This window comes from Ipomoea nil, unplaced genomic scaffold (genome assembly GCF_001879475.1).
Source record: "Ipomoea nil cultivar Tokyo-kokei standard unplaced genomic scaffold, Asagao_1.1 scaffold2833, whole genome shotgun sequence".
NCBI classification, from domain to species: domain Eukaryota; kingdom Viridiplantae; phylum Streptophyta; class Magnoliopsida; order Solanales; family Convolvulaceae; genus Ipomoea; species Ipomoea nil.
In genome coordinates, this window is record NW_017619261.1 from 585,988 (window position 1) to 600,201 (window position 14,214).

Consider the following 14,214-nt stretch of genomic DNA (forward strand, 5'->3'; position numbering starts at 1 on the left):
CTGATGACTTGGGTGTAATAGGACCAACCACATCGAGCCCCCATGCATCAAATGGTCACGATGCTACCGTCGGATGTAGCGGTTCAGGAGGTTGATGGATAAAGTTCGCATGAAATTGACATGCTTGACATCTCCGTGCATAGTCTATGCAATCCTTCACCATCGTAGGCCAGTAGTAACCCATTCTTTTGATGTGAAAATGTAACTTAGGACCAGACTGATGAGCACCGCACACTCCAGAGTGAGCCTCCTCCATCACTTGTAAAGCTTCCTCTTCGCCTAAACATCGAAGAAACACACCATCAAACGAGCGCCGGTATAGCGCATCCTTGAAATATATGAAGCGAGGAGCTCGACGTCTTACATCTACCCTCTTACGAGGGTCTTGGGGTAACTTCCCATCAACAAGGTAGTCAATCAATGATTGCCTCCAATCCTCTTTATCTACCTCATAGATAGAAGCAGTCGGGAGTTCAACAATGTCGTCAAGAGAGCCATCGTCCTCGAAGATTGGAGGGACCACCCATTTTTGGCATACTCGTAGCCGAGCCTCATCTATAGGATGTGATATAGTTGAAGCCAAAGCAGCTAAGGCATCAGCTTGCTTATTATGTTTCCTTGGAATATGCTCCATCGTAGCATCCCCTAGCTAATGCAGGAGTGTCTTTGCATAACTGTTGTATGGGATCAACTCAGGCTTTTTTACTTCGTAAACCCCAAGTACTCGGTTGATAATTAGTTTGGAGTCCCCGTATATGTTAACCCTTAGTTGCTTCATATCGGCTGCAATTTCAAGTCCCAAAATGAGTGCCTGATACTCGGCAACATTGTTCGAGCAGCGTTCCGTCAAGGTAAATGAATAAGGAAGCACTTCCCCTTCAGGCGTAACAAAGACAACTCCAGCGCCTGCCCCCTCTTTGTGTGCCGCTCCATCAAAGTACATCTTCCATGGAGGTAAAACTTCAACCACAAGCACATCCTCATCAGGTAGGTCACTGGACAACTCCCATTCGGCAGGAATTGGATGATCAGCTAGGAAATCTGCTAAGGCTTGCCCCTTGATGGACTTTTGTGGTACATAAGTGATCTCAAACTGTTGAAATAATAAGTACCACCTAGCAAGTCGATCGAAAAGAACAACCTTTGACATGACATACTTCACTGGGTTTGCCCTGGAAACTAGTCGAATTGTATGCGCTTCGAAATAATGCTTGAGCTTCCTGATGGCGAATACAAGGGCCAGACACAACTTCTCAATTGGCAGATATTTGAGCTCATTTGGCGTCATCATTCTACTTAAATAATAAAGGGCATTTTCTTTCCTGTTATCATTCTCTTGTGCAAGTAAAGCACCCACCGAGCTTTCTTGGGCGGAGATGTAAAGGATCAGCGAGCGTCCTGGAATTGGAGCAGTTAGCACAGGCGGCTTCATTAAATAGGACTTGATGCTTTGGAAAGCATTCTTGCAGGCCTCATCCCATACAAATGGGACACCCTTCTTCATTAACCGGCTAAAGGGCTGACATCTTCCTGCTAGGTTTGATATGAATCTTCTTATATAAGCCAACTTCCTTTGCAAGCTTTTAAGCTCATGAAGGTTCTTTGGCTCAGGCATCTTCATTATAGCGTCGATCTTTGCTTGTTCGATCTCAATGCCCCTATGTCGAACAGTAAACCCAAGGAATTTGCCAGCAGAAACCCCAAAAGCACATTTCAGGGGGTTCATTTTGAGTTGAAACTTCCGCAAGCGGTCAAATACTTGTCTTAGATGCATCATGTGATCTGTGCGAAGTTTCGACTTCACAACCAAGTCGTCTACGTAACATTCCACCATTTTATGCAGCATGTCGTCAAATATAGTCTGCATGGCCCTTTGGTATGTAGCACCTGCATTTTTCAGACCAAAGGGCATCACTTTGTAGCAGTAGATACCTTTTGGCGTACGAAACACTGTAAACTCCTCATCTTCTGGCGCCATGCGGATTTGATTGTAACCGGATGAGCCATCCATGAATGACATGATCTCGTGTCCAGTTACAGCATCTATCATTAACTCTGTGATAGGGAGCGGGAAGTCATCTTTCGGGCATGCAACATTAAGATCCCGAAAGTCTACGCACACACGGATCTGGCCATTCTTCTTGCGCACAGGCACAATGCTGGATATCCAAGTTGGGTATTTAACTTCGCGAATGAAACCAGCCTCTATAAGCTTGTTGACTTCTGCTTCGATTGAGGGAATGAGCTCGGGGTGGAAGCGTCGTTGAGCTTGCTTAATCGGGCGACACCCCTTTTTTACTGCCAAGCGGTGCACGGCTATCTTTGGGTCCAACCCTGGCATCTCCTTGTATGTCCATGCAAATACATCGATATATTCTTTCAAAACTGTGACATATATTTCTTCATCTTCGTTGGAAAGGAGTGAACTAATGAAGATAGGTTGAGGACTTTCAGGAGTTCCTAGATCCACCTCTTTTAGTTCGTCCACTGCGGCTTGTACCCCTTCTTCTAGCTCTTGAGGTGCATCTTCTGCATCTTCACCCTCGGTTGGAATCTCATCGTATAATGTTATATGAAATGATGATGCCATCTCATCTTGACTTGGTGTTGCCTCACAACTTGAATAAATATTTTCTTGACTTCTTTCTTGCACTTGGGTGTGTACAATGGTTCTTGGTTGGACCTTCAAAACTTCACCACACGAGACATGGATATTAACTTCTCTTCTCATGCGAGATGGAACGACACTCCTAAGCCTTTTTGAGGGTTCCATTTCAGTAGGAGGGTTGGTCTGCTCCTTCGAACTCTGAGTAGGCCCAATTCTGTCATGTACTGATTTTCTCTTAGCCGGTTTGGGATTCGGCCCAAGTCTGCGGAAGACTGATTGTCGTGATTCTACATCTCCGATTCTATCAAAAACAGACTGTTTCTTGTCACCATCCTCCTCATCTGTAGAAGTGATGCAATTACTTGTGGCTCTGTTTATGAATATTCGCACTAGCTTAGGGGGAACATAACCCAATCCTTTCCGTTCATGTGGCTCCTGCTGATGCCTTTACCACCAGCTTCTGGGATGAGTTTCCCCAGCTTTTGTGGCTCTTTGGGATCATATCCAGCTTTGAATAGAAGTTTATATGCATTAGGGTCGAAGCCGCCAGTGCGCTTAGCGGGCACTGTTTGACTTGCCCCAACTTGAGCTTCATCTTCAAGCGGTTTAACTGGAGCTGCTGCTTTTAATGTTTCAATCCTTGCGAGTGGGAAAACAAGTTCCTTGTCGCGATGAGCTTGGTCTACAACTTTCTTGCCTTTCTACTTTGGATCAAGAGGTGTGTCAACATTGCTTTGCTCAGCCTCCTCTACAACTTGTTTCTTCAAGTAAAACTTTGCATCTGCAAAGTATGATTCTGCTTCAATGAAGGGAGTTTCATCAGCGACTACCTTTTCTATCACCCCGCCTTTTTCAAACATGAGGCATTGGTGCCAGGATGAGGGAATTACTCCATTCTCATGTATCCAAGGCCGGCCCAGCAGCAAGTTGTACGACGTCCTTGCATCTATTACATAACATAATGTGCTTGAGTTTAGTGTTCCGATCCTGAGGTCGAGTCTGATGGTACCCAGTGCTCTTTGTCCGCCTTGATTAAATCCTTGGATCATTAAGCGGCTTTGAGAGAGCTCATCGGTGGAGATGCCAAGTTCTTTCATAGCTCGGAGTGACAGAATGTTCACAGCCGACCCTTGATCAATCAAAATCCTTTTAATCTTTTGCTCACGAGCATAACCTTCAATAAACAACGGGCGATTATGTGGTGTACCACCAAGCAACAGATCCTCATCCTTAAAAGTTATCTCGGCGGTATAAGACGCGGCTTTGTGGACTTGAACCTCGTCACCTCCCTCAATCACGGGGAATGAACATTCCTCCTCTTCAACATGTCTCTCTTTAATACTCAAGCGAGTTCCAAGAATATTCGTCCCATGCGGAGGAAGCGTCTTCGGCATGTATTGAGCCAGGGCAACTGGTGTTCGAGACGTGCCGGGACGTCCTCTCATCTTTGTGCCATAGGCGAGGTCCCTTGCTGGCTTTCTCTCAACCCATTGCTTCGTTATTCTCTTCAAAGATCTAACATATCCAGCATTGTTCCTTTGTTTTTTTGCGGGTAACAATTACCCAATCCTTCTCGCATACCGGATTGACCTGTGGTAATTCCGGCTGTTGTCTAGTAGCATGTTTCACAATAAATGGAAGCGGGCGTTTGTATTGCTTGCCCCCATCCTCTTCATCACTCTCCTCAACTAACGGAGCGAACCTTCCGCATGAAATTTGGTTGGTGCTGGCAGTTGCATCGGCCAGCTCAATCTTTCCATCACGAGCAAGTCTCATCACCTTATCTTTAAAGACGAAGCATTTTTCAATCGAGTGTCCGAGGAGACGATGAAACTTGCAATAGTTGGGGTCGTCTACCTTAGAAGCTTCTTCGGGACGCTTCATCTCCGGTAATTCAATCAACTTAAGCTTTAACAATTCATCAAACATGGGTGACACATCAGAGTCCAAGAACGGATACTGTTTTTGCTGCATCTCTTCAATGATTCTAGTACCCCGAGATGGGCGGGAAAATGACCTTAGCCTGGGATTTTCAGTTACTTTGGCGAAAACCTGCATTGGTGTTGTTTTTACGTGCATGGCCTCTTTCTTTTCTGGTTTCGGGAAGGGCTTTCCCCCTTTCTTGAATTCTTGTTTTACAGGTGCCTTGGATGAGCTAGGGATACTTGACATGCCGAGCCCTCCATTGGCTTCAATACTCAATTCCATGTCGTGAGCACGACTGGATAGTTCTTCAAATGTTCTAGGCTTGATTCCTTGCAAGATATAAGAAAGCTCAAAGTGCATCCCTTGGATGCACATTTCAATTGCGGAGCTTTGTGATATCCTCTCTTTACAATTAAGGCACAATTCCCTCCATCTCTCGATGTAAGTGCCCGCACGCTCACCCTTCCATTGGTGGGTAGTGGTGAGTTCCAAGAAGCTGACAGTCCTCCTGGTGCTGTAGAAGCGGGTCAAAAACTCGCGCTCCATATCATTCCAGCTATCAATGCAACCATGCTCCAGGTCTGTGTACCAATCAAAGGCAGTGCCCTTCAGAGAGCAGACGAACTGCTTGACGAGGAGATCTCCGTATGTTCTTGCATCATTACAGGTTTCAACGAAGTGGGCGATGTGCTGCCTCGGGTTGCCTTTTCCATCAAACTGCTGGAACTTGGGAGGTTGATAGCCCAGCGACATTTTCATTTCTTCAATTCTTTGAGTATATGGCTTAGTGTAAGTATATGAAGATTGTCCTCCCTCGAGCTTCCCCTTGATCGCTCCCATGATGTACTCATTCAACTGCTCAACGGGTATCATGCCCTCAGAAATTGGGATACTCTTCTTGGCGGGTGGTGGACGGGAGATTGTCTCTTCCATTCCTGGCCTACTTTGATGGCGCGGGGACTCGACATCAATCTCATCTCCTTGGGTTTGAGGCTGCTTCCTGGAAGCCCGACTTGTTTCGCCATTCCTTCCGCTTTCAACCTTTTCGCTGAGCTCATTGATCCGCCTTTCTTGGTTATGCATGAGTGCAGCTATCCCCTCGAGATATTTAGTGATGTTTGCGAGTTGTTCCTCCACCGAAGCCGCGTTCGTTGTCATAGCGGGCATGATCGTGTATATGTGATTCCATTCTGGTGAGGTTCTCTGCAGAAGTGATGACTGTGATGAACTTCCACTGCTTGGAGTTTTATTCAAGGGAATAGGGCTCGCAGGACTCTTGTTACTTGGAGCTCCCTCACTTGTAGGATTCTGGTCAGCAACAGTTTCCTTTGTAGAGGATGATCCTTTGTCATGTGCAGCTCTTCGTGACATAGTGGAGTTTCTGTCAATCCTTCGGACGATGTGGCGAGCAATGTCCTGGGCCTCGTGGAGTTGCACCCCTAGGTTCCTCACTCGGCTTCGAGTCATTGCTCCTCCCGCGCCTTGGCTATCACCGGAACCGGCCGCTGATGGTGCCCTGGAGCGGGTAGCCTGAGCATATGTCATCTTGGAGGAGGGATTTCTTGACGCCATTTAGATTCCTTCCTTGTAGAGCTCGCGAATCAACAGTGAAGAGATGAGAGGCAGAGTGGTCCCACTGGGTGTGCCAAAATCTGTAAACACAAAAAATAAACTTTGTATATATTCACAAAATTCCGTGTACAGCGTGTGTATAATTCAATGCAGGTACAAAATCTCTGTCTAGTCCTCTGATTCTTCACTAACGTTATCTATGGAAGTGCCTCCGGGATTCAATTAGCGTAGCCTCCGGGATTCAATTGGCGCGTGCCTCCGGGATTCAAGTGGCGTAGCTTCCGGGATTTAAGTGGCGTAACTTCCAACGACGAGCGTCAAGAATTTAGAAATAATCAACCCTGCAAAGTTTCAAAACACATGCAATGGATTCAAGCTGCTTTAAGATCCTCAAATGCCTTCAAAAGACTTCAATATCTTCGAGACAATCAATTCTGCAAAGCTCTAAAGTACCTGCAATGGATTCAAATTGCCTGCAAAATCAACAAAAATGCCTTCAACTTCAAGCGTTCTTCAATGCCTTCGGGCTCTTCAAATGCTCTCAACTCCTTATGCCTTCAAGTTCTTCCAGCTTTCAAGTGTATTTTAGAATGAAATGAGGCTCTATTTATACCAAAAGCTTAACCAAAATTCCTCAACCAACTCCCCTTTTTAGTTAACTAATTAATTAATTAACTAATTAGGAAAATGAACCTTGCCCAAGATCAAGTCCAGGTTCATTATTGTATAATCTAATTCAAATTCAAATTAAATTATAATTATCTAATTCAAATATAATAAAATTAATATTATATTTAAATTATAATTATAATTGAAATTCAAATATGAAATGGATTTGGGCCAAGTTAATTAATTAATTCAATAGCCCAAATCAAATTCTAATTGGGCTAATTAAATTAAATTAAATTGACTTCTATGATCCAATTAATTATATCAGCCCAATCATCAATCTCGACGTCGGCCCAATAACAATTTTATCCGTCTATTTATCGGGTACAATTTTTCTGTGTCTACAGTCACCACTCACGTTTTGTTTTTTTTTTTTGAAAGGACCACTAACCTGCTTAGTCGTCTAGGTAGTAGAGACTCACGTTTTGTTTTTTTTTTTGAAAGGACCACTAACCTGCTTAGTCGTCTAGCTACTACTCTACTACACCCATTTTACAAGCTCTAAAAATCTTTTGAAATATATAGCTAGGCAAGCTGCTAGCAAAAGCAAAAACAGAAGTAAAGATAGTGTTCTCAATTTCAAGCTACTATGGCTTCTTCATCATCATCATCATCACCATCGCATTCTCATTTGAGGTATGCTGTGTTCTTGAACTTTAATGGAGAGACACGAAGATCATTTACCGATCATCTCTACCCAAACTTGTGTGAAGCTGGAGTTAGAACCTTTCGAGATGATGAAGAGATCCAGAGAGGCAATAACATTTCCGATGAGTTGTTGCAGGCCATTGAGGGATCTAAGATATCCATTGTTGTATTCTCCAAAAATTATGCCAATTCCAAATGGTGTCTTAACGAGCTGGTGAAAATTGTGGAATGTAAAAAGAAATTGGGACAAAAGATTCTTCCCATATTCTATCATGTTACTCCTTCAGAGGTACGCAATCAGACAGACGAGTTTGGCGAGGCACTGGACCAACACAAAGAGAGATATGGAGAACTAAAAGTTAATGAGTGGAAAACTGCACTCACTACAGTTGCTAATTTGTCAGGATACGATTCAGAAATCATGACAAACAGGTAATATAATTTTTGCTCGTGTAAATTTAAGAGAAAAGGGTCAAATAGGCCTTTAAACTTTCTTCAAAAGGGCAATTAGGCCTTTGAACTTTAAAAAAGGAACAATTAAACACTTAAACTTGTTATTTTGGGCATCTAAACTCAATAGCCGGTTATTTACCTGAAATAACACGTCATTTAAAATTCCGGCGATATTTCGGCGAAAAAATAAAATTTCCGGCAATAATTTTTTTTAAAAGCCTTTTACCGGAGAAGACGACCAACACCCCTGGTCGTCCTCTCCATTAGAGAAGACGACGTCCGGTCGTCTTCTCCTGGAGGAGAAGACCAGAGGTCGTCTTCTCCAATGGAGAAGGCTACCAGATCTGGTCACCTTCTCCATTGGAGAAGACGACCTCTGGTCTTCTCCTCCAGGAGAAGACGACCGGACTGGTCGTCTTCTCCAGGAGAAGACGGCAGGACAGTCTTCTCCCATGGAGAAGACGACCGGAAATTGCTCCGGTGTGTGTGTGTGTGTGTTTTTTTTTTTTTTTTTTTTTTTTTTTTTTTTTTTTTTTTTTTAGCGGCGGTTAAAGACAAAAATTTAATCTATTGGTTACTGGTAAATTGGGCTTATTTGACTCAAAATGACAAGTTTAAGTGTTTAATTGTCCCTTTTTAAAGTTTAGGGGCCTAATTGTCATTTTGAGTTAAGTTTAAGGGTCTATTTGACCATTTTCTCTAAATTTAATTAGATTTTTTTTATGTGATTGTATGTTATATTTGTCACAATTTGCACTGTTAATTATATAGGCAATAGTGTGGGGGCCCTTAGGGTTGGGGTTCAGCCTTTTGGAAGAATAGTATTATATTATTATAGTACTTTTGCTAATTAAATTTTGTTTTCTAGCATTTATACATGATGAATTCATATTTGTCGATCCGTAAACCAAGAAGAATCTACCTCAATCTTCTAATTAATTTTAAATTGATTTGCCATAATTGTTTATATATGTATGTGTGTTTGTATATGTAAAGAGAAGAAAAAGGAGGAGAAGAAGAACACCAAGTTATAGTATAACCATCATGTAAGTGTGTCCCTTTCATTCATCTTCACTCACTTTATATAGTGGTCATATACAACCTTTCAAGTACACAACATCAATACATGATTAAATGATAAGCAAGTGAAAGGTCTAAATAGTTTAATGGCCATAAATATAAATATTTACAACACTCCCCCTTGGCCATTAAATAATTATACTCATGCCTCGTTAAAAACCTCGCTAGAAAAACCCTATGGGAAAAACCTAGTCGAGGAAATGAGTACATGTAGTATCAATCATGTGTTGCATCGGTTGCCTCGTTAAAAACCTTAGCCTAAGAAAAACCCAGTGGGAAAAAAAACTTAGCTAAGGGAAAAAGAGTACAACCATAAGCCTTCTGGGCATCATCTTCAGGATTTAAAAGTCTCCTAGATCGAGTTTATCGCTCCCCCTGAAGACAACAGTCTTCCTAGACTCCGCATCCCAATTTTATAAACATACTTCTCAAAAGTGGATGTAGGCAGGGACTTAGTGAACAAATCTGCCAGATTTTCACTAGAGCGAACCTTTTCAATGAGTATTTCACCACTCTTCTAGAGTTCATGTGGGTAAAAGAACTTAGGAGCAATATGTTTAGTAAGACCTCCTTTAACGTACCCATTACTCATCTGTGCAACACATGCCGCATTGTCCTCATATAGGACAGTCGGGGAATCAACATTGCTCATTGTTCCGCATGAGCGATGAATATGCTGTATCAGTGATCTCAACCATACGCATTCACGTGCAGTTTCATATAAAGCAATTATCTCCGAGTGATTAGATGAGGTAGCAACTAAGGTCTGTTTAATGAACCTCCAAGATATAGCTGTACCTCCACAAAGAAAAACATAACCAGTTTGCGATTTAGCAGTATGAGGGTCAGACATATAACCAGCGTCTGAATACCCTTTCAAAGTAATGTCCTGGTTGTTTTCAAAATAAAGACCAAGGTCTTTTGTCCCTTGGAGATATCTAAAGATATGCTTTATTCCACTCCAATGTCTTCTGGTTGGAGAGGCACTAAATCTAGCAAGTAAATTCACTGAAAAGGCAATATCAGGTCTTGTGCAATTAGCCAGGTAAAGCAAAGCTCCTATAGCACTTAGGTAAGGAAGTCCAGGTCCTAGTACCTCCTCATTATCCTCCTTAGGTCTAAATGGGTCCTTTTCCGCTTCAAGGGACCGGACTACCATTGGGGTGCTAAGGGGATGAGATTTATCCATATAGAATTTCTCCAATAATTTATTAATGTAGTTAGCTTGGTGAATGAAAATTCCATTTGGAAGATGCTCGATCTGCAGGCCGAGGCAGAACTTGGTTTTTCCCAAGTCTTTCATTTCGAATTCTGCTTTTAAGCATGAACATGCTTCTATAAGGTCTTCCTTTGTCCCAATAATGTTCATGTCATCGACATAGACAGATATAATGCAGAAGCCATTAGATGACTTCTTAATGAATATAGAAGGGCAAATATCATTTTTAACGTATCCCTTCTTCAAGAGGAATTCACTCAAATGGTTATACCACATTCTATCAGATTGCTTCAAGCCATATAATGACCTTTGAAGTTTGATGCTATACATGTTTCGATCTTTATCCCTCATATTGGAATTTTGAATACCCTCGGGTATTTTCATGTATATATCAGCATCTAGTGACCCATAAAGGCAAGCTGTCACTACATCCATCAACTGCATATCTAATTTCATACTTATTGCCAATGATATTAAATAGCGGAATGAGATGCCATCAATAATAGGAGAGTATGTTTGATCAAAATCAATTCCGGGTCTCTGCGTGAACCCCTGAGCTACCAATCTCGCTTTATATCTAACCACCTCATTGTTTTCATTCCTCTTCCGTACGAATACCCACCTGGATCCTACTGGGATCACATCTTTTGGGGTAAGTACGGTTGGACCAAAAACTTTCCTTTGATTAAGCGAGTTGAGCTCTGCCTCAATTGCCTGTTTCCATTTCAACCAGTCAGAGCGCTTCCGGCACTCGGTTATTGACTTTGGTTCTAGATCCAGATTATTTTGTGGAATATTACAGGCAACTGCATAGGCAAAAGTGTCGTCGACGACTATTAAATCTCTATTATATGTTTCTCCTGTATCAACAAAATTTATGGCCGTTTCTATATTGACATCAACCAGATCATCGTCATTTCCCAAAATATTTTGATCTGGATGTTCCGCATCCCCAGTGTTCGTATTATTTAGAGCACGTGCAGGTTCACTGGGTTCTCCGTCTTCGGGACGGTCGTCTTCAGGACGGTTAACATTTTTCTGGAGTGACTGATATATTTTACCAATTCTCGTCTTCTGCGGATTTAAATCTTTTGCACCAACTGGTCTCCCGCGCTTCTGGCGATGGGGAGTGTCAGTGTGCATACTTGGTCCCACGGGGATTTCAACTCTCGAAGGAGCATTCACAGCAGGGATATGAGACCTACTCACTCCTCTGTTATCAGTAAAAGCATCTGGCAGGTTATTTGCTAAATTTTGCAAATTAATAATTTTCTGAACTTCTAGTTCAGTTTGACTAGTACGTGGGTCTAGATACTGAAGATCCTTTTCATCCCATGAGATTTCTCGGCATTTCGTTAAATAAGGTCTTTTATCTCCCCCTAATGCCGGGAAATGATCTTCATCAAAAATGCAGTCAGCGTACCTCGCGGTAAACTGATCTCCTGTCATGGGCTCTAGGTATTTAATGATGGAGGGAGATTCATAACCAACATATATACCTAGTTTTCGCTGCGGGCCCATGGAGGTACGATTTGTAGGTGGTATGGGGGTATAAACTGCACACCCAAATACACGCAGATGGGAAATGTTAGGTTCTACACCACGTAGTAGTTGCAAAGGGGAATAATCATGATATGCACTAGGTCGAATTTGAATTAAAGCCGCAGCATGTAATACTGCGTGTCCCCAACATGAGACTGGTAAACCAGACTTCTGCAGTAATGGTCTAGCGATTAATTTAATACGCTTAATCAGGGACTCGGCCAGACCATTCTGAGTATGGACATAAGGTACAGGATGCTCCACTTTGATGCCCAAGGCCATACAATAATCATTGAAAGCCGTTGATGTGAATTCTCCAGCATTATCCATTCTTACTGATTTAATGGGATAATCTGGGAATTGGGCATTCAACTCAATAATTTTCGCAACAAATTTAGCGAAAGCTTTGTTCCTCGTGGACAGTAGACTAACATGAGTCCAACGAGTGGAAGCATCAATAAGGACCATAAAATATCTAAATGGTCCAGAAGGTGGACTAATAGGTCCACAAATGTCGCCCTGCAATCTCTGCAGAAATATAGGCGATTCTTGTCCAACCTTAGTACGCGACGGGCGTACAATATATTTACCTTTAGCACAAGCCACACATGTAAACATGTTTGGCGAAAGTACCTGGGATCTCGAAAGGTTATGTCCAGCAGAATTAGATATGATCCGACCCATCATATTTTGCCCAGGATGACCCAAACGGTCATGCCACATTTGAAAAGAATGTGGATTTTTGAGTTTCATGGTTAGTGCAACAAATGAATCATTGGGTTGTATATAGGTATAATATAACCCAGAGGATAAAGAGGCAAGTTCCTCAACCTCCCGCTTTTGACCAGTGATCAACTGAATCATGATCAAGAACTCCTCTTTGTTCTTAGTCTTGGTTTCAATATGAAAACCATTTGAACGAATATCCTTGAAACTCAGCAAGGTTCGTTTAGATTGAGGGTACAACAAAGCATTTTCAATTAGTAGCTTTGTACCCTTAGGGAGGATGATGGATGCTCTTCCGGAGCCCACTATTTGTACTTGATCATTAGAAATGGTAGTAATATTACTACTTGATTTGTTTAAGGTACGAAAAAACCTCATATTCGTTAGGATAGTATGCGTGGTTGCACTATCCACCAAACACAATGTTGGTTCATGCTCCATTGTGCGAACAACAACTTTGCAATGTTGTAAGATCTTCGGGGTTACTTCTCGAACAGTGGTTGTTCGTTACTAATTAACCAATGCATTGGCACAAAATAATAACATGTGAAGGTTAAAAAAAAAGAGGTGAACCATTCATCATGATAAAATAGAAAACATAGAAATCAAGTCATAAAACGATATGAAAAAAAAAACATAAGTTCATAATCCAAAAAAAAAAAAAAACGATACGAAAAATAGGTTCATAAACCAAGAGCATAAGACAGATCATTCTTGATCACCAAAGTCTTCAAGCTCATATTTTAAAAGATCATCATCATCATTCATCACTGCATTTGCTTCAGGCAAATCAGTGTTGGTGTGATGAGATTCCTTTCTTGACGGTTGCTTATCATTTTTCTTTTGCGTCATTTTGTAAGCTTCAACCAGATGCTTTGGTGTATGACATGTACGAGACCAGTGTCCCGTACATCCACACCGATAGCATGTTTGTGACCTTGATGATCCTTGATCACTTTGTTTCTTATCTTGGGTCCGGGAGTCATTGTTGCCTTTGCCTTTACCACTTCGATTGTTTCGACCATGACCTCTACCACGACCCTTTCCTCGACCCCTTCTAGAATTGCTTCCCTGGGCAATATGATGTGCTTCAGGCGCGGGGGCAGACCCAGCAGGTCGTGCATTATGGTTTTTCATCAACAACTGGTTGTGCTTCTCGGCCACAAGAAGTGCAGATATCAAATCAGAATGCTTTTCATAATTCTTTGCCCTGTACTGCTGCTGGAGTACAAGGTTACTCGCATGAAAGGTAGACAGAGTCTTTTCAATCAAGTCTGTCTCTGAAACTTCTTGTTTGCAGAGCTTTAGTTGCGAGACTATCTTATGAAGGGCCGAGTTGTAGTCAATAACTGACTTATAGTCCTGAAACCTCAGGTGAAGCCAGTCAAATTGGGCTTGAGGGAGGACAATCGATGACTGCTGGTCAAAACGGTCCTTCAGGGACTTCCATAATGCAAAAGGGTCCTTTTCAGTCAAGTATTCATTTTTCAGGTCGTGGTTCAAGTGGTGACGTAAGAAAATGAGAGCCTGTGCCTTCTGGGCGTTAGTACACTGTGACTCGGCAACAATGGTTTGGCTTAGTTCTTTAGACGCGAGATGAATCTCGATGTCCAAAGCCCATGTCAAATAGTTGCTACCGTCAAGTGCGAGCTCATTAAATTCTCTTTTGGCGATAGAAGACATGATCTACAAAACATATATCGTATGCTTTCATATACATTCATAAAATCATATGTTCATAGCAAAATAAGGAATCTAATAGGATCTCTAG

General features: G+C 42.1%; 2 protein-coding genes across 2 annotated transcripts in view; both read left to right on the top strand.

The window, feature by feature from the left end:
• Window positions 1–180, top strand: part of LOC109159604 — a 33,493-nt gene extending 33,313 nt beyond the window's left edge. Inside the window, exon 11 of the mRNA XM_019307722.1 lies at window positions 169–180. The gene's annotated coding sequence lies outside the window, so the exon portion shown is untranslated. The remainder of the gene's footprint in view (window positions 1–168) is intronic.
• Window positions 181–7,364: 7,184 nt separating this feature from the next.
• Window positions 7,365–7,859, top strand: LOC109159526 (TMV resistance protein N-like). Its single transcript, XM_019307629.1, has one exon. It carries the CDS (start codon window positions 7,365–7,367, stop codon window positions 7,857–7,859), a length of 495 nt encoding a protein of 164 aa, XP_019163174.1.
• Window positions 7,860–14,214: the final 6,355 nt, after the last annotated feature.